General features: G+C 36.7%; 1 protein-coding gene across 1 annotated transcript in view; it reads left to right on the top strand.

Annotated features, from left to right (window-relative positions):
* The first annotated feature begins 1594 nt into the window (after positions 1-1594).
* LOC141318545 (alpha-1,6-mannosylglycoprotein 6-beta-N-acetylglucosaminyltransferase B) overlaps positions 1595-25713 on the top strand; it is a 102964-nt gene continuing 78845 nt past the window's right edge. Inside the window, exons 1-2 of the mRNA XM_073833203.1 lie at positions 1595-2157; positions 6050-6162. Of these exons, the coding sequence (XP_073689304.1) occupies positions 2090-2157; positions 6050-6162 (181 nt within the window). The 5' untranslated portion in view covers positions 1595-2089. The remainder of the gene's footprint in view (positions 2158-6049; positions 6163-25713) is intronic.

Here is a 25713-nt window from a genome sequence, read left to right as displayed (position 1 = left end):
CTCATTACTGTTAATACTGTAATGAAACACAATGGTTTATAAGCAATGTGTAGATCAGCATACATTAAAGGGAGTAGAGGAGAGTGGAGTAAGATGTGTCGCCCCCGTTATTTAGCAAACTGTGCACAATTTTTGTCACATGACTTTATTAATAAAAACTCTTTCACATTCAAAACAAGTAACTGGCAAAGGGAATTGGCACAGTATAAAAACACATAAATGAGTTGTCTACAGCTTAGCTATGGCCTATGGAATGAAGCAGTTAAAGTAAAGTGTATCCGATATGTTGGGTTAAGATGGCTATGGCTATTATGGAAATACTACGACTATTACAAATATTTTTCACATCATTCAAATTCTAAATCGTAATTAATTACTATACATAATATACAAATTGTCTTTTAAACAGATGTGAAAACAATGCGTACAAGAAGAATTGAGACTGTACATTAGTAAAATTACCTAATTTAATTATAATGTAATTCCCATATCCAATTATTCACAGCGCTGGGTAGTAACTGATTACATGTAATCTGGATTACATAATCAGATTCTAAAAATTAGGTACTTGTATTTGATTTAATTGCATTTTAAAATACTTGTAATCAGACTACAGTTTTTTATGGATTACATGATTACGTATTATTCATACAATAGCAATACATTCTTTATAATTTGACTTACAGTCTTCCAGTTTTGTGGACATTCATACAAAGACCACTTATTAGTCAGGTGACGACACAGCATTTTGTCTTATAAACACATTCAAATGCACAAATTCATGTTATTTCTCATTTACTGAACATTTTGTTTTGTCATCTGTAAGTGTTTTATTTTGATTGTTATTTTAAAATGAATTATGAATTAATTCAGTTTTGGAAAACTTGATGTAATATAAGGTTTAATGCACTTCATGTTGTTATTTACAACAAACGGAATGTATTATCTTTGTATTTTATATCAATATGGCACAATATTGTCCTATTTAAATCAAAGTGTGGTAGGTCAAAAGTAATCCAAAAGTAATCTGATTATATTACCTAAAATGTGTAATGTAATTTTGTCAATTTGGAATCAGTAACGGATTGCAATTTGTAAGTAATCCACCCAGTTATTCAAAATATGACACAATTTACCTTTTATATGACACAATTAATTATATTTCATTGATTGCGTTTTTGAAGCTTCTAATTTTAGTTAACAGCAGCTTGAAATATAAGTATTATCTTATTCACCTTCGCCTAGAGGGCAACTAGAGGAAAAGTGACAAATCTTACCCCACTATCTCAAACTGATAATCCATCACAGTAAATAAAATTAGGTCTTTTTTTAAGGAACCGTTTTCTTTATTTTCTTAATTTCTTTATGTATGTGTTAATATGTAACATCAATTTGGGGTTGGATATGATGCATAGGACTTGTGTTCGACTAACAGCACTGAAAAAAAAAAAAACACTGCATACAGAAAGACCCAATTCATCATATCTCAGATCGGATAATCCGAGTAAACGGGTAGAAATCCATCGGATGGCGCTCTTGATGCCTTATAGCTCGTGCACTGGGAGCTGTCCACGGCTCTGAAACTACAGCGGAGCGGTTTAAGCTTTTAGAGGCTTCCTCTGAAGCAGCTGAACTGCGTTCATGTTCATATCGAGCCAGAGAGACAACGTTCTTCTCAAAGAAAGGTGAAAATGATGGCTCGCGCCACAGAAAACGCCAGTCGTGCCGTTGAATTGATCCAGTGTCGTCGGGTGCTGCTGCGCAGGGAGTTCTGACTCGTGCATTCCCCTCACAAGCTTCATTGATACTTCACTAAAATGTACGGAGATGGACCTTCGCTGGATTACTTCTGACGCTGTTTGGAAACTATTATGAATAGGAGTTCAATATCACCAACTCAATAACCTGCTGATTACTTCGCTCATCAATCTTCTGATGCTTTTCTTCGCGCAACTTCAACAAAGATCTTTCAGTCAGAAGGGAGGCTCTTACTGTAAACTCGCATATTAAGAAACACAAACGGGGGAAAATAATTTCAATAAACGATGTATTTCATATTTCGTATGTTGTTAAACAGTCGGCGCGGAAAATGATTGCTGTAAATAGCGAGTGTATAACTATGACGAGAAGATGCCTGCTGACGTTCAAACCGTTCAGGTAAGACTTGACATAATTAACTGTAATCATTATTTGAAAATGTTCAGATATTTCAGACATGGACAGTCCATTCAGTCAGACCTCGTATTGGTCTCATAGCGTTTGACCACAGTGAGTGAGGTCCTCGTTTTATGTCTGTGGTCAACAACTAGGTTAAGTCCTTACAAAAATGCACCTAACAGTAGGTTTCTGCCTACTAGGCTATTTGTTCATTTGAAATATTATTTAATTAATGTGTACCTTCAAAACAGTCTTATGTTATTTTGTTTAGTTTCTTTTTAATACCAGGTAATCTTTGTATTGTAAAATACGAGCTAAATACAAATTAAACATACGGCTACCATGGTCAGGAATATTTACCCCAATAAAAACAAACTTTATTTAAAAGGCTTTGTCGGGTTCTCTTCACCGAGCAAAGCTGAAAACCTAAAGCTGTCAAACTTTGTCTCTTCACTACTTTTATTACATGAAAGCATATATACAAACAAAGAAAGATAACGGCTTATTGTAAATAACATGGATGGTGCGACTTTATGGAGGTGGTACCTGAGAGAATTTCATTGATGGTGTCAGGAGAGTTTCAGGAAAGGATGTGAGGATGGCGTAAGAACTGAGTCTCCTTGATGAGCTTTCGCGCTGTTTCTCGCAGTGGCGGGAATCCAGCAGCGCGAGGATGTGGGTCATTCTGATCTGCAGTAGCCTACCTGAGCTCTGCAACTTAAAAAAATAAATACACTTGGGTTGTAGTTTCTTTGAAAGAGCCACGGATATTACAGAAATATGCTCTGGTCAAATTTATTTAAGAAACTTATTTACACAATTAAAATAGAATGAAAAAGATGTCATCGGGGAATAACAATTTAGTAGGGAAGTCTGCATGGGGAGTTATGTACTGCTACACTCTACATGTCTCAAACTTTGCTGTAGGTCTACTGTATATTCCAATATTTGTTTTCAACAAACTAAACTAGAAACAACTAATCACTACTTAGCCTACCACTAAATGTTCTGGTAAGCAGATTTACTTTTCATTCCCTAATACCACTTAAACCATTGTTTAAGTTAGGCATTTTAATTCAAAACAGTAAACAAAATAGCATTTACATGCAAATAATATGCAATGCAATGTTGTGTCCAGTTACAATCATGTCAGGTCTGACATGACATTTCTGTTTCCTTCTATATATAATTTATAATAGAGTGAGATAAAGAAACAAGAAGAAAGATCTGCAATACAGTAGTTCATAATAAATTAAGCCCAGTTTTACAAAAATGGCAAACTATGTAAATTACATTGAAACCTCAAAGCGTTTGATTACCCATCCAAGGCTCTAACCTGCAGGCTACAGCATACTGTATAAGTTATCTGTGATAAAAGATGTGGGCTATCCTTTGTTTATGATGTTATAAACTGCATATAGCAATGAAAAGCACACTTAATTTTTAGTGGCCTTCTCAGAAGCATAAAGTCAACATGAGTGTCCTTGTACATTTTCATTAAAGTTTGAGCAGCATGAATAATCCTTTGAATTTTATGTACTTTGCAGAAATATCTGTAATGCAAATGTGAATTTTCCCTTGGGCATTTTTTTAAGGAAAAAAAAAAAGAATAGAAAAAGAAATCTAAATTTATGTAAGCTGAAAAGTCAATGTCATGTAAAGAAACAGTCCACCCAAAAATACAAATGTCATTGTTATGAGATTCAAAAAAAGTATAGTTTTGCATCCTGTTCTTTTCTATGTAATGACAGTGTCCATGTCTGAGAAGCTCCAAAACGACAAAAACACCATTAAATACCATAGCAGTCCACAAGACTCCATAAGTCTTCTAAAATCATATAACAGCTTTGTCTGAGGAATAGACCAAAATTGAATTCGTTATTACTCACTTCAATTCTGCTGCAACTCTTGTGAGCTGCCGGCGACCAGTTATAGAGTGCTGTAGCACTTCTGGATCCATCATCTTGGAAGACAATAGGTTTTTTGAATGGTCTGTGATTAACACAAGCACAAAATAAATGAGTAATACCCACTTGTCATTTTTTTTTTTTTTAAAGCTTTTACTTGTCTTGAAAAAGGCAATTGCTAACAAGTGTCTAAATGGGACTACAGAGGTCGTCAGGGACATTGAACAACATCACGCCAAAGAGTTCATCTTTCAGGGATTTTTTATTGATTTATTATTCTTTTATAATACTTTAAAGGCTAAAGGAGTTGTAAGCATAAACAAATAGTTTGGCCAAAAATTAAAGTTTGCTGAAATGTACTCACCCTCAGGCCATCCATGATGTAGATTTTTTTTTTTTTTTCTTCATTGATACAGATTTGGATAAACTTAAATGAAAATTTGATGTTTATCTGCTTATCCCCGGGGCATCCAAGATGTAGGTGACTTTGTTTCTTTAGCAGAACACAAACGAAGATTTTTAACGAAAACTGGCGCAGTCTGCCAGCCAAATAACGGAAGTGGATGGGCACCAGACCTTTAAAATAAAAAAAAAAACAACATGCACAGACAAATCCAAATTACACCCTGCGGCTCGTGACGATACATTGATGTCCTAAGACACGAAACGATCGTTTTTTGCGAAAAACTAAATAGTATTTATATCATTTTGTTATCCGGCTCGTTACATGTGTATGCACTCTGGCGGGAATACGCAAACGCCGGAAGCGATCTGTCATGTGTATACAACACTCATTGTTTACACAGTGCACAGAGATTGTGGGTATAGTGGCTGTTCAAAAATTACTTGCGCTTATCCTGATTGTTCAATCCGATTTAAAGCTAAAAGATTACGTTTGCTTACGCAAACTCATCCGGGACTTTTCACCGATTTTCCCTTACGATGTTTGCGTATACTACACCAGAGCACGTACGCGTGTAACGAGCCGGATGAAAAGCTCGTGCTCAGGACAGATGGACGTGGCTGTGTATCAAAGGTGAAAAATGATATAAATACTGTTCAGTTTCTCGCAAAAAATGATCGCTTCGTGTCTTAGGACATCAATGTATCGCCATGAGCCGCAGGGTGTAATTTGGATTTGTCTGTGCATGTTTTTTTTTTTTTTTTTTTTTTTACTAAGGTCTGGTGCCCATCCACTTCAATTATTTGGCTGGCAGACTGCACCGGTTTTCATTAAAAATATTTGTTTGTGTTCTGCTGAAGAAACAAAGTCATCTACATCTTGGATGCCCTGGGGGTAAGCAAATAAACATCAAATTTTCATTTTTGGGTGAACTATCCCTTTAACATTACATCACTTGCTAATCAGTAAATGGGTGCTGTCAGAATGAAGTGAAAGGCATTTTGACTCTAAACCATCGCATTTGGCCAAAATACAAGTCTATAATGCTTCCTCCAATGAAAAAGGCAATTTCCTGTTGTTGTCTCACATCAAAACCCACCAACATATTTGTTTTGAGTTGTTTTGGACTATTTTTAGTTGATCAGTGCATATTTCTCTCCTGAATTAGATGAGATGACTTTTTAACAGGAGGAAGCAATATTATGGATAGAGGACTAGTATTTTAGCTAGAAGCAACTGTTTGAATATAAAAATGTCTTTATAGATTTGTTTATTACATTTTTTTTTATGCTAACTTCCGTGTTGGCATACGGAAATATGTAATCACCGGAGCACTCTATTAGCCTAATGGAATGAAACTTTATTGAGTTAATTTAATGAGTAACTTTTTTGCTCATGGACCACTTTTATGTTTATTTATTTTTTGATAGATTTTTTTTTTTATTTTTTCTAAATTTCCTTTACATGAACAATATACTTCTTCTCTAACACTATACTTCTCTTTGTGGTTTCTCGTCATTGGCCGGCTTTTTTCTTGTTCAACCTCAATACATTTCTACATTTATCTGTCTGTCTTTTGCAGGATATTTGTGGCGGGGATCGGTTTCTTCAGTCTGTGCTTCTTAATGACCTCTCTGGGGGGGCAGTTTTCGGCCAAGCGACTGGGCGATTCCCCATTCAGCATCCGAACTGAAGGTACATTAATAACTGGCTGCACTGTACGTCTACCTGAGCTGACCGTATGCATGTCTAATTCAGCCGGTGGCATTTAGAGAGTGTCATTTTATGGGATTTTTAATGGGGGTAATGAAGGATTTTGCGCTGGTCTTTACCAGGTTTGATTATCCAGGGGTCGGTGTGCTGTGAATAGCATCTCTGGCTGCAGAAGACCCCATTTGTCATCAGTCATCACTTTTTATGTGTATGAAAATAGATCACGCCAGAGGCTAGGAGATCTCGTTCACTGCAAATCCCAAGTAGAACCTGTCCATGAAAAAAAAAATCACCCAAAAATGAACATTACTCACTCATCAAGCGATTTGTGGTGGTTGAAATACAATGAATTTCCCAGCACAGATTCTGTATGGCCTGTCTTTTCTGTAAAGGTACATGCGATGCTGACTTTATTTAACGGAAAAAAGAAGCTATCTTAGAAGGCAGCATAATTATGCTGTCTTCCTTTTGTGAAAGCTTTCATGTCGGGAGCGCACCTATAGTGCTTTAAAATTCTGCCTACATGGGCTCACTACAGAGGTTTTGGAACAGAGCCAATACGTTTAATATTCAGTTCCTTTCTAGTTTCAACACCGCTGTGCCCAACAGGAAATGGTGTACCCAAATGTGGCAAATCGCCATCTTAAGAGCTCCACTCGGTTGCTGGAAAATTAGAAAACTGCTTCATGGTGTGTTCAGCAAACCCCAGTAAAAAGCTGAAGATGATGGATTAGTGTTCTGTAATGTTGTGGGAGAGGTCGCATGGAGGAAAGAGGGGGGAGAAAGAGAGGGAGAGAGAGCACAATCTGATTAATTAACCACTCCCAGGCTGAAGTCTTGAGAAAGCATCTGGCTCCCGCTCATTAAACACTGCCTGCTGATCAGCCAGAGATGGACGTCACTGTGTTTTGGGAGTCCAGCAGTAACAGAGATGTGAGGGTTATGTTCAAATGAATTCCAGTTACAAATGACTAATTATGTCAAACTAATTACCTCTGAATTACTTAAAACGTAAGCAGCGTCCAAATTCAAATATCACAAGTACTGTAATCTGATCTATCTATCTTTCTACAGTTGAAGTCAAAAACAAATTATTTAGATTTTTAGCATTTTTGTGTATTTGAAGCCTTTCCAGCAATGTTTGTATGATTTTGAGATCCGTCGTTTCAACTGAGGGACTCATATGCAACTTACAGGAAAAACAATGCATTAAGAGTCGGGGGTGAAACTTTTTGAATTTAAAAATCATGGCAAACTTAACAAATTTTGTCTTATGGGGAACATGTAAGTATCTTTTTTAAGCATCTAAGGGGCTGTACGGAATGAAAAACTATGATATTTCAGCAAAATAATAAAAATGTACCCATCCTCATTTCGTTCAGAAGGCTCTTCATGCATTGTGTTTCCTTCTGAAGCATCAGTGAGCATTTGAACCTTCTGTAATAGTTGCATACAAGTCTCTCAGTTGTCTTTAGTGTGAAAAGATGGATCTCAAAATCATAGTCATTGAAAAGGGTTCCACAAAAATATACGAAAATGCTGAAAAACCAAAGAATTTGTGGGACCTGAAGGTTTTTTTTTCTGAAGAACTGCAGGCAGTATTACTGTTCAGGACAAACAAGGGACTCATGAACAACTATCACAATCATAAAAAAAAAAATAAAAAACCATACAAAAAAAAACTGCTGTGAATCATTCAGGAAACAACATTAAGCATCAAGTGTAAACTTTTGAACAGGGTCATTAAAAAAAAACAAAAAAAAAATATTATTTTATTTTGTGGACTATATGTAAACATCTTGTATGTGAAATATCTTATTCAGGTCAGTACTAAATAAAAATAACACACATTTTGTATGATCCCTCTTATTTTGGTTAAAAAAATCTATTCATTCACAGAAAAAAAAATGTAATATGGTGAAATGTCATTACAAATCAAAATAACAGTTTTCGATTTTAATATACTTGAACATGAAATTTAAACCTGAGCTGAATTTGAATTTTAGTGTTATTGATCCTTCAGAAATCATTCTAATATGCTGATTTATGATGAACATTTTTAATGTTTTTTTTTTTAAACCTTTGTTACTTAATTTTTATTATTTAATCAATAACATGTTAAAAAGGACAGCATTTATTTAAATTAAATTTAAATTTAAAATATTTTCTAACTATATATAATACTTTACTATCACTTTTTTATCAATTGAACACATCATTACTGAATAAACTATTAATTTCTTTAAAAAAAATAACAACAAATAAATAAATAAATTACTGACCACAAACTTTTGAATAGTAGTGTATATTCCCTGATAGCACAGGCACATCACAGAGATGTCTATTTGACGTCTGCATTTAAATCTGGAAGATGCATTTTTTAGATTGTTTACTCATCTGCAATACGTCTGTATAGGATGTTTCCTATCAGATGTCAAATCTCAGATGTTTATGATTTAGAATGTATGTAAAATTGACATTTTACAGACGCCTGTCAGATGTTTGTACACAGCAGATGCTTTCCAGATCAAGTGATCTTTAACAGACATCTCACAGACTTACATGTGCTATCTAGATTGTTACATTTCTATTTTGAATAAATGCTTTCTTAAGCATTCTGTTACTTTATTGCGCTGTAGCACTGTTCGCTAACAGTAAGCTCCAGTAGTATATATGTTATCTCAATGGGAGCTGTTCTTTTTCGGTTCCTGAGAGAAAACCTTCTGATTCACTAATCCTCTTCCACATAAGAGATCTTTCAGCTGTTACACCCTCACTCTGGCCGTGTTCTATCTTGAGTAATACCATACAGCATATGTTCTGGGATTATGCCTCTAATGGATACTAATGGCTATTCTACGAGAGGTTTGTTATTATACATTTTTAATGAAAGCTTGTGTGTGGGTTGATGCAGGGAGCACTTTGTCTGTTTTAAATGGCAGACTTGTGTTAGTTAAGCAGTAAATACAGGATGCCAAGAATTAGATCCAAATCTGGGTTTCAGGGTTTCAATATCTCATACCATTCACAGGCATCAGAAGATGTCCCTTCACTGGACACATTCTCAGCAATTGCTATTCAAACTGAAAACATAACTCAAGCATTTTAATCCATCCATAATCTAGGCAGTTAAAATATCATTTGAAATGCAGTTTTAGATGCTTCCTTACTAGGGCTGAAAGTGTAAGTGTTCCGATTACACTTCTTTATTCTCTCTGTTATGTTTCACTCCAAAAATTACACAATTTTGCCATTATAATCTTTATATGCATATTATCATTCTTACCATAAAACACAAAAGGGAATGTTTGCTAAAATATCTAAACTTTTCTTTTCTATGTAATGAAAGTGGTTAATGATATAAACAGCTAAGCTTTAAACATCAGCACCAAGGAAAGCAGGACTTATGTACTGTTATATCTTCTGATGTTATATTATAGCTTTGTGTCACTCACATTTCATCTGTGCCATATGTTTTTAAGACTTGCTACATCTTGACTGCTCACATTAAATGCAAGAACTAATGCCGTTTAGCCCAGAATTAAATAATAACTAATGATGGCACATGTGGATCTTTGGTTAATTGAATATTCAACCTGTTTAATATTTTTCTACTCCTAAAAACATAACTAATAAACCCAGAGCAAGTTTACCTTGTTTTTACATGGCTTTAAGCACTTTCATCAAACCCGAACACTCTGCATCTCAAATCCAGTGCTGTACCAGGTGGGCAACAGGGCAAGTTTACTGCATTAGAAAAGCAATACATATGGAGCTGGTTATTTGATACAAACATTAACATGTTAATTTACAAATCATGCACCATGATAAGAGTTTTGAGGGTTGATAACATAGTATTGCCGGTAGAGGTTTCATTTCATTGTTTCATTTCAAATTGAAAAACAAACTATCAAATTGTACACAAACAGCAATTTTTAAAGTACTATTTATTACAAACAAAACTTGCCAAATTTATACTCTAATAAACATAAAAATCATAGCACAACCAATTTAGCTTCAAATATCAACATATTAGGTCTTTAAACCTTAGATTTCATATGAATTTCTCTGAGTTTCTATTCATATTAGGATTGTTCTTTACATTCATATTTAAGTAGCTTGTTTGCTAGCACAATTCTATTCTGAAAGTTGCACAACCCTGTTAGTCGAGTCTCCCGTGTGTTTCATATGGTATTTGGTTGCCGGTGGCATATAAATCTGTGGATTGCAGGGCTTTGACATAGCATCCTCTAGGAAGGGCTTTAGATTTCAGTTGGAATCGTCCCTGTGCTCCATCACACTCCGGCAGATATCTGCACTGCTCTAAGATGAAAACCAGTGCTTCTCTTTCCTTTAGACAGTCAATGCAGGGTTCAAAGACTGTGGCCTTTGACAGTTGTGGCACACAGGCACAGCAGGAGATGAAAACACAGATTCTATTAAAAGCCTATATCTTCTTCTATATAAGAGAGGTCTTTTTTCATTGTCTCGTATATACAGTGAGGTCCAAATGTCTGAACCACACTGAAAAACTGGTCTCAGATCTCAGATGTTAAGTTTTAATTTAGAATAAAAGCAAAAAAAAAAAAAAAAAAGACAAGTTAGGATGTAAAATGATTTAGAAAGAACGTTCTGCACCATTTCTGGGTCACAAATATGGCGTCTGAAAAATACTGCTGCAAAATAAATAATTTAAAAAAAGTTATTTATTTTTATTGTTTCTATTAAAAAATAAATTGAATTGACAGTGAAATACACTACATTCTGAAAGAATATACATCCTGATTTAATCATCCCCAGTCCTCTTAGCACAGGATGTGCCCTAGTTTTACCAGCATCCATGTTTTTCTCCATGCACTGTTGTGTATTTATAATGCTAAATGACTGTCTAATGGGAACAGGAACTGTGTTCTTTCACAGACACTCTCGAGGAGTGTTCTGTTGGGTTCTTGGGGTGAAATAAACTCGGTAAATATTTGCTTCAGCACATCTTTGAAGACTTCTCTGTAATTAAAACACAAATTCACTGCAGATTAGATCAAACATTTTGGAGTAGACCTTAAAGTCAACATGTAATGCTGTTCACAACCCAGTTTAACTCTGTAAACGGATGTATTTTTGAGTGAAACAGGATATTCAACGAGGAAGAAAAAAGTAATGCTGGTCTTGATTTTCTCCACTGGGAGTTGACTGGGTCTTGAGAAGTATTACATACTAGAATGGAGAGGGTTGTTTAACTGAAAGGATAAGAAAGTAAGAGTGGTCTATGACCAAACTCAACCTGACAGTTCAAGATTGTTTCTGAGGAATGACTTGTGAGTGTATGCAAATAAGCCATTGAAATTAATGTAAACAGGTAGCTGTTTAAGTATTATTGACACCTTGTTTCTTTGAAATAGCATGAACATCATGTAAACAAGATTGATTTAGATTTCATTCTGATTTGAAAACACTTTGTGTATGTATGCCTTCAAGCCACCTCATGCTAAATATCTTAGACATATGTGGGCACACATTGCATTTGGAGATAGTGATTTTGAAGCTGTGAGTTTGACCTGCTGCTTTACAGAAGCCCTCAGGTCATCTTACAGCTAGTGAATCATCAGGAAACTGATGCGGTTTCATGGCAAAATCTCTTGTCTTCTGTCACATACTCCTACGGCTGCTGTCAGACAGAGTCGAGCAAAAGAGCTCCGGAATTTCAGACTGACTCACTAGACATAATCCGTGTTTGTTTTCTTCACATTTAACACCAATATACCTGGGGGGGAAATAGGTGGAATTATTGAATGTAGTCAGTGTTTGAATTTTAAGAAGGGAAGCTATACACTATAGCTGGGTTTCCATCCAAAGCTGCGAATTTGACTGTGATATCAGATAAAAAAATGTGCGAATAAGCATTGTTTCCTGGGACAGCTTTTTCACGAGACGTGAAATACGTACCAATAAGTACATATCACTGCAGTTTCCAACTGCGAACACAGCAAGCACTGTCAATCGCTTTCGTACACAGTTATGATTGCAGCTCCATATGTTTCGCTTTCTGGTGTTTGTCAAATAATGCTACCAACTGTCATGAATCGAGTCCTTGGTCTTGCGTCTGTCTGCCACCAGAGGTCGCCGTACCATTCCATTGATTCTCACACTACACAGACTGTTACATATCACCCTGGACTACACTTCCCATGCTCCACCTCACTCATTACGCACACTGCTGTGGCCAATCACAAACAGTACAAATACGAGGCCATTACGATCATTCTTGGTAAAGTATTGCATTTCGTTTAGCATTCTCCTAGTGCTAGCAACTTTTCTAGTTCCCTAAATCTTAGTTAAGTCTTGTATCTTGTCTAAGTTATTTGTGTCTTGTATCTCTGCTTGGTTTATCTCGTCTCATCTGTTTCTCTGCCTGCCCTGGATCTCTTGCCCGTTTTGGATTACCCTTCTTCCTGCTGTTTCGGCTCGGTTCGCCCCTAGTTTGATCTACCAACTGTCTGTTTCGATTACCTGTTTGCCTTGCCCCTTTGGATTACATTTGCCGTTGATCGACCCTTACCTGTTCATGGATTGTCTTTGTCTCTGTGTAATAAAAGCTCGCAAATGGATTTGCATCACATCCTCGTCACTCTGTTACACCAACACTGTATTTTTAACACTGTAAGGGTAGGTTTAGGGTTGGTGTAGGTGTGCACGACAGTGTAGCACAAATGGACACAACACCAGAAGACACCACCAGTTTGCTCGGTAGCTCAGGAGTTGGACTTAGCATGCGGAGTCCTTGGGTACGAATCCAGTGAAAAACATGACTTTCATGATGATGAAAGAGCTTATGGGTGATTGAAAAACAAGCTAAAACGGCATGCTTGCGGTTGTGTTTTTACATCACATTCACTTTTGTTTATACAATCAGGTAGGTTTAGGTGTAGTGCAGATGGTACGTTATTTTAAAATGCCAAATAAATTAAAATTTCTTCCTATTAGATTCTGTTTTATTAATGTCTACACCTAACCCAAATCTAAACCTACCCCTTGCAATAATGCAAAAACAGTAATTATTGTACTGTACATCTGTATACCATCTAGCTTTTACCATAAAATGTACCATGTGTGCGTTCATCTGTTCCGAGGACACTCTTTTAGTGGCGCTCAGTGAACATTTCTGTTGGAAACTACAGTGATATAAACTTATTGGTATGTGTTTCACGTTCTCGAAAAAAAAAGGTGCCCCAGGTATGTTTTTGTCATGAGACCACCTTAGAGGCAGCCGTGGCCTAACGCTTAGAGATTCGGACTTGTAACCCGAAGGTAGCGGGTTAGAATCTCAGGTCCGGCAGGAATTGTAGGTGAAGGGAGTGAATGTGAAGCGGTCTCTATACCACGACTCAAAACCACAACTGAGGTGAGTCCCTTGAGCAAAGCACCGAACCCCCAGCATTGGCTGCCCATTGTTCTGGGTGTGTGTGTGAACACTTGGATGGGTTAAATGCAGAGCTCATGTCCTTTCTTTTCCTTTCCTTGAAGAAAAGTAGGAAAAGCCACTGAATATAATAATTTTATATATAATAAACTACATGTGGTCATTGCTTTTGGAAATGGATGCCTACTGTTTGGCAAAGCAGTCGTGTAAGTTCTAAAAACCAATTATACAGAAATACTTTGACAACAGAGTGCAAAGAGATTGGTCCGCTGGTTAGTCAAGTTATCTGTCCATTAGCGCAAAGTCAGTATGACTTTTTTGATGCGCATGGAGGAATTTATTCAGCAAAACGCATTCTACAGTTATTCGCATTAACTCTTTTTCACACATCAAAACACCTCAAACGAGCCTAAAGACTTTTTTTTTTTTTTTTGCAAATTAGGGGATTTTCTTTCAGAATTTGGTGTTTTCATCACTTGTTTCTGATGCGATACATTAAAATGCGTGTAAAACTGGGACACTAGGTTTTTAAACCGGGTCCCACGGTGGATAAATCCTTGTGTTTTCATGTGTACAGATAATCCGTATATATTTTGTGAAACAATGATGCTATCACCCCACGTCTCAACCCTAGGCAGACACCATGTTATGTAACAGCTACAACAAACACTGTATTTTTATTAACTAACTTTAACAAAGATTAATAAATAGTGTAATAATTGTATTGTTCCATCTTCATCTTGTTCTGGTTCTTGTTGATGTTTTGGGTTTTTCATATAGCGTGCAAGGTTTACACGCATGCTCCATGTCTTCTTCTCCATTTTTTGAGTATTTTTGTGCCAGAATTACAGCGCCACATACTGGTCTGGCATGAATACTACATGATTTTGAGTCAGTTTCAGTGGTTTCATGTGTATGCAGATATTTCATGAGACAACGCCATGTTTACAAATTTTTTTATAGAATGAGGAAAAAAAAAGATTGCATAAGGAAGTCTCTGGCTTTGTGTGGACTGGCCCTAAGTCATTTCATCAAATTTGATTAAGTGTCTTTGATTAGGAAGGGTTTGAAAATGTGTCCTGTTGTGTGCTTCTACAAACAAGGATGTAAACTCTGCTTTAAGCAATTAAATTAGCTTATTTAATTTAATTTTTATGATAAAATACTTCTTATTTATTCCAATTACCATAATGAGTACAGTGTGACAAAATGTCTATGTCCAATAATAATATGCAGCAGAGCACTGTTAGTTGCACAGAAAGATTTTGCATTCATCTGACACCTCCATCAGTGGGAGGTGGATGAGCTGACTGAATCATTCTAGATCATCGTTTTCCCAATCCTTGTTTTGGATTGGCCTAGCACTGCATGTTTTGGTTGTCATTATTATCTGGCACACTTGAATACACTTACTTGGCCATTAGTGGAGAAGTGGACTGAGGATATATTTGTGATTGTTTTATGTATGTACTGTATTAAAGTAGGCCAAAAATGAATGTTATGTATCTATTTCATCAGGTGACTTTAGCCTATATATGTGACCATGGACCACAAAACCTTTTATTTTGAATTCAGATTTATACATCAAGATTTCCACTGATGCATGGTTTGTTAAGAAGCAGCACATTAAGGTCCTGGAGTGGCCTAGCCAGTCCAGATAGGCAATATATTTTGGCCGAGATACAACTATTTGAAAATCTGGAATATGAAGGTGCAAAAAAAAAAAAAAATCTAAATATTGAGAAAATCACCTTTAAAGTTGTCCAGATGAAGTTCTTAGAAATGCATCAAATCAAAAATTAAGTTTTGATATATTTACGGTTGGACATTTACAAAATATCTTCATGGAACATGATCTTTACTTAATATCCTAATAATTTTGACCCATACAATGTATTTTTGGCTACAGCTGCAAATATACCTGTGCTACTTAAGACCTGGTTTTGTAGTCCAGGGTAACACATTACGTTTTACACTTTTACTGTGTTACCAAACTATGGCCCACCACTGAGAAAACAGGTAAAGTTTTAAAAGAGAAAGTGTACTCATTAAAACTGAATCTGCTAGACAAAGTATTGACAGAACTAGTCCAAGTGTTTTCAAGATATTGAAGAATTTTAAATACAATCTGAAAAAAAGCAAGAAGATTCCTCCTGGGACCTCTCATGACTAAAAAATTGATGTGCCGTATGATAGTCTGATATACTGTTGCATGAATTCACCTTACGGCCAGACTGTGCTGGTAATTCTCAGTTATCTGGGTGTATTTTTAGCTTAGAGAGACAAGCTGATTTCTTGGTCCAACTCCATTAAAATCCTGAAAATCCATTAGGCCTCACAAAAATGTGGTTTGACCAAGATAAGACATAAAATGACTCAGCTCTGACAGGAAGCAAACATATTAATGATGATTTGACATGCTCTTGACAGGCAATTAATTTATACACCCTTTCCAATGACATTCTGACTTAGTTCACAGTGGGTGTGATGGCTGGGTGTACCAAACTTTTTTTTTACTTATATGGTGGTCGTCTTAATGGAAGTGGAGCAAATATTGCACTTATGCTTTGTCACATGCAAACACACAATAGAGTCAATATTTTGTAATTACTGTTATGTATAAACCAAAAAAAAAAAAAAAAAAAAAAACTGAAAGTTTCCACAGAGGACAATGATAGAACAAAGAGGAGCATAATAAAAATGACTGATGACATACATCAGTTCACATGACATTAATTGCTAGTAGCCTACAGGACTTGTCTGCACTGAGATTAAGGACATTATTGAAATTCAAAATTAATTTATTTAGGCTATTACTGATGTCTTGTGTCTTATAGATTATAGTTACAATAAGTCTTGGGGCCAGTTGCAAAAGCAAAGGCACTTTGTTAAGACTAGAGCTAGTCTGACCAGCTAGCATTTAATCACTTGTTAGTCACTTTTTATATTCAAATTAGGCATCTATCTATCTATCTACAGTGAGGGAAAACATTATTTGATCCCCTGTTGATTATGTATGTTTGCCCACTGACAAAGAAATGATCAGTCTATATTTTTAAAGGTAGGTTTAATCGAACATTGCAAGACAGAATAACAACACAAAATCCAGAAAAATCAATCAGCAAGATTTCTGGCTCCTAGGTGTCTTTTATACAGGTGACGGGGTAACAAGGTGACATTAGGAGCACTCTCTTAAAAGGAGTGCTCCTAATCTCAGCTTGTTACCGGATATAAGACACCAGTCCATAGAAGCAATCAGATTCCAAACTCTCCATCATGGCCAAGACCAAAGAGCTGTCAAAGGATGTCAGGAACAAGATTGTAGACCTACACAAGGCTGGAATAGGCTACAAGACCATCGCCAAGCAGCTTGGTGAGAAGGTGACAAAAGTTGGTGCGACTATTCGCAAATGGAAGAAACACAAAATAACTTTCAATCTCCCTTGGCCTGGGGCTCCATGCAAGATCTCACCTCATGGAGTTTCAATGAACACCATCCTCATCATCAAACATGGAGGTGGAAACATTATGTTTGGGGGTGTTTTTTTCTGCTAAGGGGACAAGACAACTGCACCACATCAAAGAGCTGATAGACAGGGTCATGTACCATCAGGGCCAGGGCATTGAAAATGGGTCGTGGATGGGTATTCCAGCATGGCAGTGACCCAAAACAAACAGCCAAGGCAACAAAGGAGTGTCTCAAGAAGAAGCACATTAAGGTCCTGAAGTGGCCTAGCCAGTCTCCAGACCTTAATCCCATAGACAATCTGTGGAGGGAGCTATCTATTTATTATCAACTTTTATTTATATAAGATTTTATTAAATATACTAGGGCAAGTAATGATGGAGAATTGAGCATTTTTTTGAGCTTATATACTCAGGAGGTCAATAGACATTTTGGTTAACACATTCAATAGATCAGAGTTGTTAATATTATCTTTGTGTTATATCACTAAGGATCAGCCTGGAATATTTAGAAAGAAGAAATACTTATCAAAATGCTCTTACTAAAAAAAAAAATAATAATAATAATAATAACTGAGCATTTGTTTGGTTGTTTCCCAAAAAGTGGAGTGTTGTGAAATCGTTCCAGGTCAATGTGTGATGTGTCGACAAGGAAATTAATAAAGGCTGTTAGGGTTTTGAAGCCAAGTCACAGAAAATCCTTTTTTAATGATTTCTTTATCGTCTGATCACTTCAAGAGTAAAAAGCTTATTAAGAATGCCACAGCTTTTAAACATGAATTTCAGCCAAATATATTTGCAATTAACAGCTCAGTGAATAACAATTTAAGTTTTATCACACAAAGTTTTCATAACAGCTTGGAAAATACTGTAAAAGTCATATGGAATACAAAAATGATATTTTCATTCTGGTTTGGCATCCCTTTTGAATCTTCAACACCTTAGACCCAAAGTCATGAGTTTGGAAGGATGAACTAATAATTTAAACCAAAACCTACACCTGTGATGCCAGGAGTGCATTTATGATAACCAAAATCTTGCCTTGCTGTGCTTCTGAGAGCTTTTGTTTTTCTTATAGCTGAATGAGATATTGAGATGGTGGCACGTTGAAAGCCACTTCACATTCAGCGGTCATTGTTTAAAGGCGTAAGAGCAGTGGAGTGTGTGATGAAGAGCTGTAGCCTGAGTCATTCCCTCTTTCTTGGTTTCTGAAGAAATATATTTCAGCTCTACTATTCCTAATCGGTCCACAGCTCTTTTCCCTTTTCTGTCACATGCTTTCTAATCCCTCCCTCAAGCCTATTTACTCCGATTTCATATCCCTGAGTGGGCGTTTGCTAATTGATGCGCACACACACATACACACGCGTGACATGAATTAAACCCGCTCTCATCCCTGAGCTGTCGTGAGACACAGATGAGACGCAGCAAGACAGGACAGAGGGTGTCTGCACAATTAGATTGTGAGTGTGAAGTGAGGAGCAGGTGAAAAAAGGAGATGTTTATTAATATTTATTTATATAATTTTCTCATCATGGAACGCTGAAAGCGAGGGATTCAATTTTCAAGGGAAAATTGAGAATTCATTACTTTTTTATTCTGTCCTGCATGTACCTTCTTATTTTATTTTTTTCTCTCAAGTGACTTCATCCAGTGGAGCTGTGCAAAGCTAGTTTCAATTTCACTGAAATGGCACTTCATTTGGCAGGGAACGACTTTAGTCGTTTTTGTTTTGACGTGCTGAATATATCCACACCTGCACTCATACGGTGGGCATTCACCGCGACTAATCATCTTTGCTAATGTTCGTTGAAGAGGTATGGTGTAGAATTTTGATTCTTGTTTGTTTATATTTTGAGAAATGTATCCAAACTTCCTGCAGTTTGCATTCACTTAATGAGAATGCATTATAAAACACTTGAATAACACACACACACACGTTGGGTTTACATCTTTTATGGGGACATTCCATAGGAGTAATGGTTTTTATACTGTACAAACCGTACTTTCTATCGTCTCTACACCTACCCTACACCTAAACCTAGCCCTCACAGGAGATTGTGCACACTTTTACTTCCTCAAAAAACTCATTGTGCATGATTTATAAGCCTGTTTCCTCATGGGGACCTGAGAAATGTCCCCACAAGGTCAAAATCTACTGGTATTCCTATCCTTGTGGGGACATTTGGTCCCCACAACGTGATGAATACCAGGTACACACACACACACACACACACACACACACACACAGAGACACACCTTCTTCAGTTAAACCATAGCTGTGCATATGTGGGTGTGCTTTCTAGCTAAATTATTATCAATGCAATACTTTTATTGCTCATATTTATAGTTGACGCAGTTATCAACCAACTTGCAACAACTCAGAACACCCTGTTTAACACATCTGCCACCTAGAAACACCATATAAACTGTCAACAACTCTTTATTAATGGCAGTGTGTTAGCAAACAACCTAAACAATTCAGCAATCAACTTAAACATCTCGCCAGCATTCAAAATACAGCACCACTCTAGTAACCAATATCACAATGTTTTTGATTGATATTAACTTGTACTGAACAAAACTGTAATTCCCAAAAGCAAATAAACAAAAGTAGATCGTAGAACCAGCTAATCAAGGTCTTCAGACTCACTAGAAACGTCTAGGCAAGTATGTTACTACCTGATCTCATGATGAAAACGTACCTCTGGGAACTTTTTCATAAGACGCTAAATACTTGTAATCGTTTTTGTACACAGTGATTAGAGCTCCATATGTTTCACTTTCCAGACATAACAAGCTTGCTTGGTAGCTCAGCCAGCACGGAATTGGACTTAGGATGTGGAATCCTTGGGTACAAATCCTGTGAGAAACGTGAATCATGCTGAAAGAGCAGAAAGATGAGAGATTGAAAAAGAGGCTAAAACAGCATGCTTTTGATTTTTGCATTTTTCACGCCACATTTGCTTTTGTTCATACTATCGGGTAGGTTTAGGTGTAGTGCAGATGGTACTTTATTTTAAAACGTCACGGGGCATTAGAGTTATAGTGCCACTCAACGGACATTTCAAGTTAGAACTGCGGTGACACCTACAAAACCAACTTCACATAAAATGTACCATATGTACGTTCTGTCATGGAAAAAAAAAAAAAAAAAAACCTGAATACTATTTAAGTGCCACCTAGTGGACATGTCTCATTGAATATGTCACAAAATGTACATGGCGGTACGTATTTCGCGCCTTGCAAAAAAGTTCTCAAAGGTATGTTTTCATCATGAGACCAGGTTGTAAAAACCTTAGCTGTCAACAATGTTCTGGTTACTGTCTTGAATAAATATTCTGGGGTTTGCAAATTAAGATCAGTTAAGTGCATTTTTTGGCCTAATATTATCTCATAATTTTGACTTTTTTTCTCGAAATTGCGAGCTTACAACTTACAATTCAGACTTTTTTCCCCCAAAAGTGTGTGATACAAACTCACAATTCTGACTTTTTTCTCAGAATTATAAAATAGAAACTCACAATTGTGAATTAGAAAGTCAGACTCACAGACTCACATAAACTCGCAAATTCATAAACAACTAAATTCTTAGAAATAAAGTCACAATTGTGCTCACAGTTCTGACTTTATTTTTTTTAGAATTGTGAGTTTATATCTCAGAATTGTGAGTTTTTTGATAATTGTGAGAACTTTATAGCACACAATTGCATGTTATTAAGTCAGAATTGTGAGATATAAACATACCAGTCTTTTTTCTCCCCCTAAATTGGACTTTTTAACTTGCACATGCTAGTTTATATCTTATAATTCTGAAAAAAAAGTCAGGTTTGCAAGATATAAATTCACATTTGTGAGAAAAAAAGTCAGAATTGCACATTTATATCATTCAAATCTGACTTTATAACTTGCAATTATGAGTTTATATCTCACAATTCTGAGAAAAAAGAATTGTGAGATAAAATTTGCAATATTATTATTATTTTTCCCAGTGGTGGATACAGGCTTCCATATAATGTTAAAAAAGTTAAAGTGAGGCTGTACAATGGTAATTAATTTGGACAATTATTCTGTTAAAATAGTTAACACATAGCACCTTACTGTAAAATGTTAGTTTAAATATATAGATCTATAAATACAACCACCCTGTTGTGTCCAAACCTGGAGGCCACTCTCCTGCACAATTTAGCTCCAACCCTAATGAAACACACCAGACACAAAGTAATTAAAATGTTCAGACTCACTAGAAACTTTTAGGCAAGTGTGTTGAAGCTGGTTGGAGCTAAAATTTGCAAGACCTTGGCCCTCCAGAAGCAGCATTGGACACCACTGACACTGAACATACCATTAACTGCCAAGAAAGCCCTAGCAACTGCTAGGCACACCCTGGCTTCTACTTTTCACCACTTTAGCACACTTTAGCAACCACAGAAACAGCCGTGGTTGTAAACAGAAAAGTTCATCAACCATCCAGAACACCATAATTACAACTTGCAGAGCTTTGCTATAACATTATTTTGAAAAAAAGCTTTTCCTAAAATTGCAATTGTGTTTTGACAAACTTCAATTTGCTAGATCAGATTTGCCACAGAATTCCAAATCCTTGTCTCAACATTCTGCATATGTGGGTTTCTATGAACATAATGTGGCTTTATTCCTCTGCCAATTAGTGATAACACATCTGTCTGTTCTGCAGGAGGAAGCCCATCATGCCACACTCACACTGCTGGACACATTTCTTCCAGCTGTTCAGAACAGAAGATTCTCAGCTCTTAGAAGGCAGATGCACTGTATTGATCCCTGAGGGGAGGTTCAGGAGTAATGAGCAGTCTTAGCAGTGGATAGGTTTGACCTCTAGGTGCTGTGCCCAGCATCCATCTACTGCCTGTGTATGCCCCAAATCAGCCCAGATGGGACTGAAACCCACAATCCTTGGTTCAGATGGCCTATGTCTTATGCACTAAGCCAACGGGGCTTACAGCATGCTACAATACCAAGCCACAGTCTATCACAGCGGTGCACTTTTCCATATTCAGGAGCTTGCAGCCAGCAGTGAATGTTTACCCAACAGCCTGCACTGACTCAGAGTGTTTACCTATCAGTGTGCTGCTTGAAGCTTATCTTGGAGTTCTCCAAAAGATGCAATAGACTCTGACTTCGCTGAAGGTTGTGTTAAATGTTATCACAACTGTGAAAGTTGTATTAAGTGTTGCCTTATGAAGTTCTATGGTACTTTATTGTTCATGAACAAAAGAATACCTTTAATATGTGGCAAAGGGGGGGAAGTCATGGAAAACAGGATTACTATGTGCACTGCCTGGACCAAAAAAGGTTTTACCTTAAAAAAGGTTTATACTGAAGAGTTTAGGATTGAATCATTATTGCAGTGTTGTTTCTGGTATGTTAAATGTTCTGAAACAATTATTTTAACCCCAACTGATGCAGTGTGTAGCTATTTATTTATTTATTTATTTTTTACTTTTTATTTCCAATCGTGTCGGAAGATATGTTCATATTCCAGGATGACAATGTCGAGATCCACCAGGCTTAATTTTTGAAATAGTGGTTCAGGGAGCATGAGGAATCATTTTCATGTATGAACTGGTCACCACAGAGTTCTAAGCTTAACCCTATTGAAATTCTTTAGGATGTGCTGGAGTTGACTTCACAGAGTGGTTTGACTCTCCCATTGTCAATACAAGATCTTGGCAAAAAATGAATGCAGTTCTTGATGTAAATAAATTCTATAATGTTGAATGATGTTGTCGAAACAATGTCACAATGAATGTCACAGTGAATTATTCATAACTATTCTTTTTTTCTCTCTCTTTTAATATTTCCTTTCTAAAAAAATATACCATGGCTTATTATTCAGCTTTGACTATTCACAAATGTCATAAAAATAAATTGACAAACCCTTTTTATGAAAATAGCATCTCTTAAGCAATTAGACCAAGTATGAAGCAAATAAGTCTGGACAATATATATATATATATATATATATATATATATATATATATATATTAGGGGTGGGCATAGATTAATTTTTTTAATCTAGATTAATCTAGATTAAATCTTGGAATTAATCTAGATTAAAATGGCTAATTTGAATTCTGATGAAGGCATTCAGAATATGCGTGCTACCCAAATAATGACTAAAAGTAAGTCTTCGAGAACGGGCCAGGTAGCGCATTAGATCAGGCGCTCATCTCCTGTTTCCAAAATGCATCACAAACTGCTTGACAATTGCATTTACAACATAATTAGCTATACAAACTTGTGTAACCAAGTACTTCTGCGCAAAAGGCTGCACGACGTGCACGTTGCCGTTAAATACAGTACACAGAGACGCGCACGGGAAAGAATAGCCTATCTGCGTGCATAGTCTTCGATTAAACTGCGTTGCTTTTAGAAGCGTCAATTCAGTTGTTGCATATAGTTTAATGTCTTTATTTCGGGATTATCAAAGTAAATTATAACTCAAACTTGAGATTTTACTGGGGCACAGCATATTTTCACTGGGGCGCGTGCCCCAGTAAAAAGGGTCTAAGAACGCACCTACCCTGAAGCGGCTTCATAACTGCATCCATGTTTGCAGACTATGCACGTCTCATTTGATGTGGTAATTTCACAGAAGTTGGAGACTCGTTCTCGCCCCCTACAGTGCAATTAGACTAGGTATACATCATCCGCGCTAAAATATCAAGGTTAAAGTCATCATATCTTGCGTATTTTAGACCCAGCTCCCAACCCAACTTTGAGAATAGATTAACGGCGATATTTTTTTTATCGCCCGATAAGAGTCTCACGTTAACGCAGCACGTTAACGCCGATAACGGCCCACCACTAATATATATATATATATATATATATATATATATATATATATATATATGGACAATATATATAATAATAATTATAATATATATATATATATATATATATTTTTTTTTTCTGGTGGATAATGGTCACATTAACATGCAGTTAAAGAAATCATTATTGTTTAACAGTTTAAATCAGTTTAACTACAAGTAACGTTGCAAGTACATGTTAAGTTATTCTACTAACTCTAACCCAAGGGTGTCCAAGACCATTTCTGGAGGGCCACTGTCCTGCAGCGTGCAGCTTTAGCCCTAATTAAACACCTGAACCAACAAATCAAGGTCTTTAGACTCACTAGAAACTTCTAAGCAAGTGTGTTTAAGCTGGATAGAGCTAAAATCTGCAGGACACTTGCCCTCCAGAAGCAGGATATTCTCAGCCTCAGACATCACGCCCAAGAACCGTTGGCTGGACATCTGATGCTTATGGCACACAAAATTGGAAACACTTCAGGAGTTTCAAAGTCATTGAATTCTACAGTTTTTTTTCCAGGAGATGTGTGTGGCGTTCTTTAATGTTCTGCCTGGAAACAAAGATGCCGTGATGCCAAACCCCCTCATGGAAGAAGAAAGCTATTGTTTTACAACTGTGACAATGACTTCTTACCAGGATCAACTAAATGCTGGAAAAGTGTGTAAAATATGTGAGGTTTACACACCAGTCTGTTATTGTAGGGATGTAGGGCCAAGGATGCAAGACCTTCTGCCGTCAGTCTGGCTATGCAAAGACTAGAAGCAAGATTGCCCTAACCCTAACCTAACAGTTTACTAACAATGTTTAGTTAGTTGACAATTAGTTGCAAAGTTACTTATAGGTACTAGAATGCCTAAGGTGTCAGAAACCTCATTTAGATTTAGAAATTGCCACAGTATTGTCAATTCAATTCAGTATTGTGAATTCTATGTTAATACAGGCTGGTTTATGCTGGTTCTCTAGTCATGCCGTTCTCAAGCAAAACAGAGCTGGTAAAGCTCTCGCCATGCTGGAAACCCACAAACTAGCAACCAGTGTCCATGCTGGTCCTGGTGTGCAAAATATACTTTATGCTGATGACCAGCAATGCTGTTCTTTTTTCAGCAGGGACATGACTATTCGGTATCCAAAAACGTGCCTTGGTCTGTTATAAACCAAACCACCATCCCAAATGCCATCCTTAACCCTTGTAATACTCTTCAGATTCCACAATTTGTTGACAAAAATGTTGCATAGACAGGTGGGTTGTAGACCCAACATAGTCCCATAGTCTCATTTATTGGTCTACACTAGTGTCCACAAAAGGTGAGACTGGTTAGTCAAGCACTTGTTCATTTCTAATGATCAGAGTGAGAGTGGAAAAATGGTCATGAAAAAAGACTTGTGAATCTGTGATAGAGAATACTAGATACAGTATTACTGTATTACTTAAACCCATTCACCCACACATAACATGTATAATGGCCTTAAGGATTTCTAACACGGACACCTGCATACATGCACGCACAAGCATTCCTTCCAAGATCCGGCTCCAGTCAGCAGTATACAGCCGCATGTGGGAGTCATGAATCACTCTATCAGCCCTCGCCGTTTAACAAATAGGGGATTTTCAGTAAGCTAATAAATACATCAGGACGCTGAGGCAGCATACGTTAGTGGGATTAGCCGGCACACGCTGCTCGCATCGTTCACTGATCCAGAGCTTTGAAAATGGTGTCCGTCTTAAAGTCAACCTTAGAACAGCACAAAGATCAAATGTATCGCTTAAGGTTCAGGAGGGTTTTGGGAATCAGGGA

The sequence above is a fragment of the Garra rufa genome, chromosome 1 (assembly GCF_049309525.1).
Source record: "Garra rufa chromosome 1, GarRuf1.0, whole genome shotgun sequence".
Classification (NCBI taxonomy): domain Eukaryota; kingdom Metazoa; phylum Chordata; class Actinopteri; order Cypriniformes; family Cyprinidae; genus Garra; species Garra rufa.
Note: the sequence above shows the minus strand (reverse complement) of the source record. Positions and strands in the feature narration are given on the sequence as shown.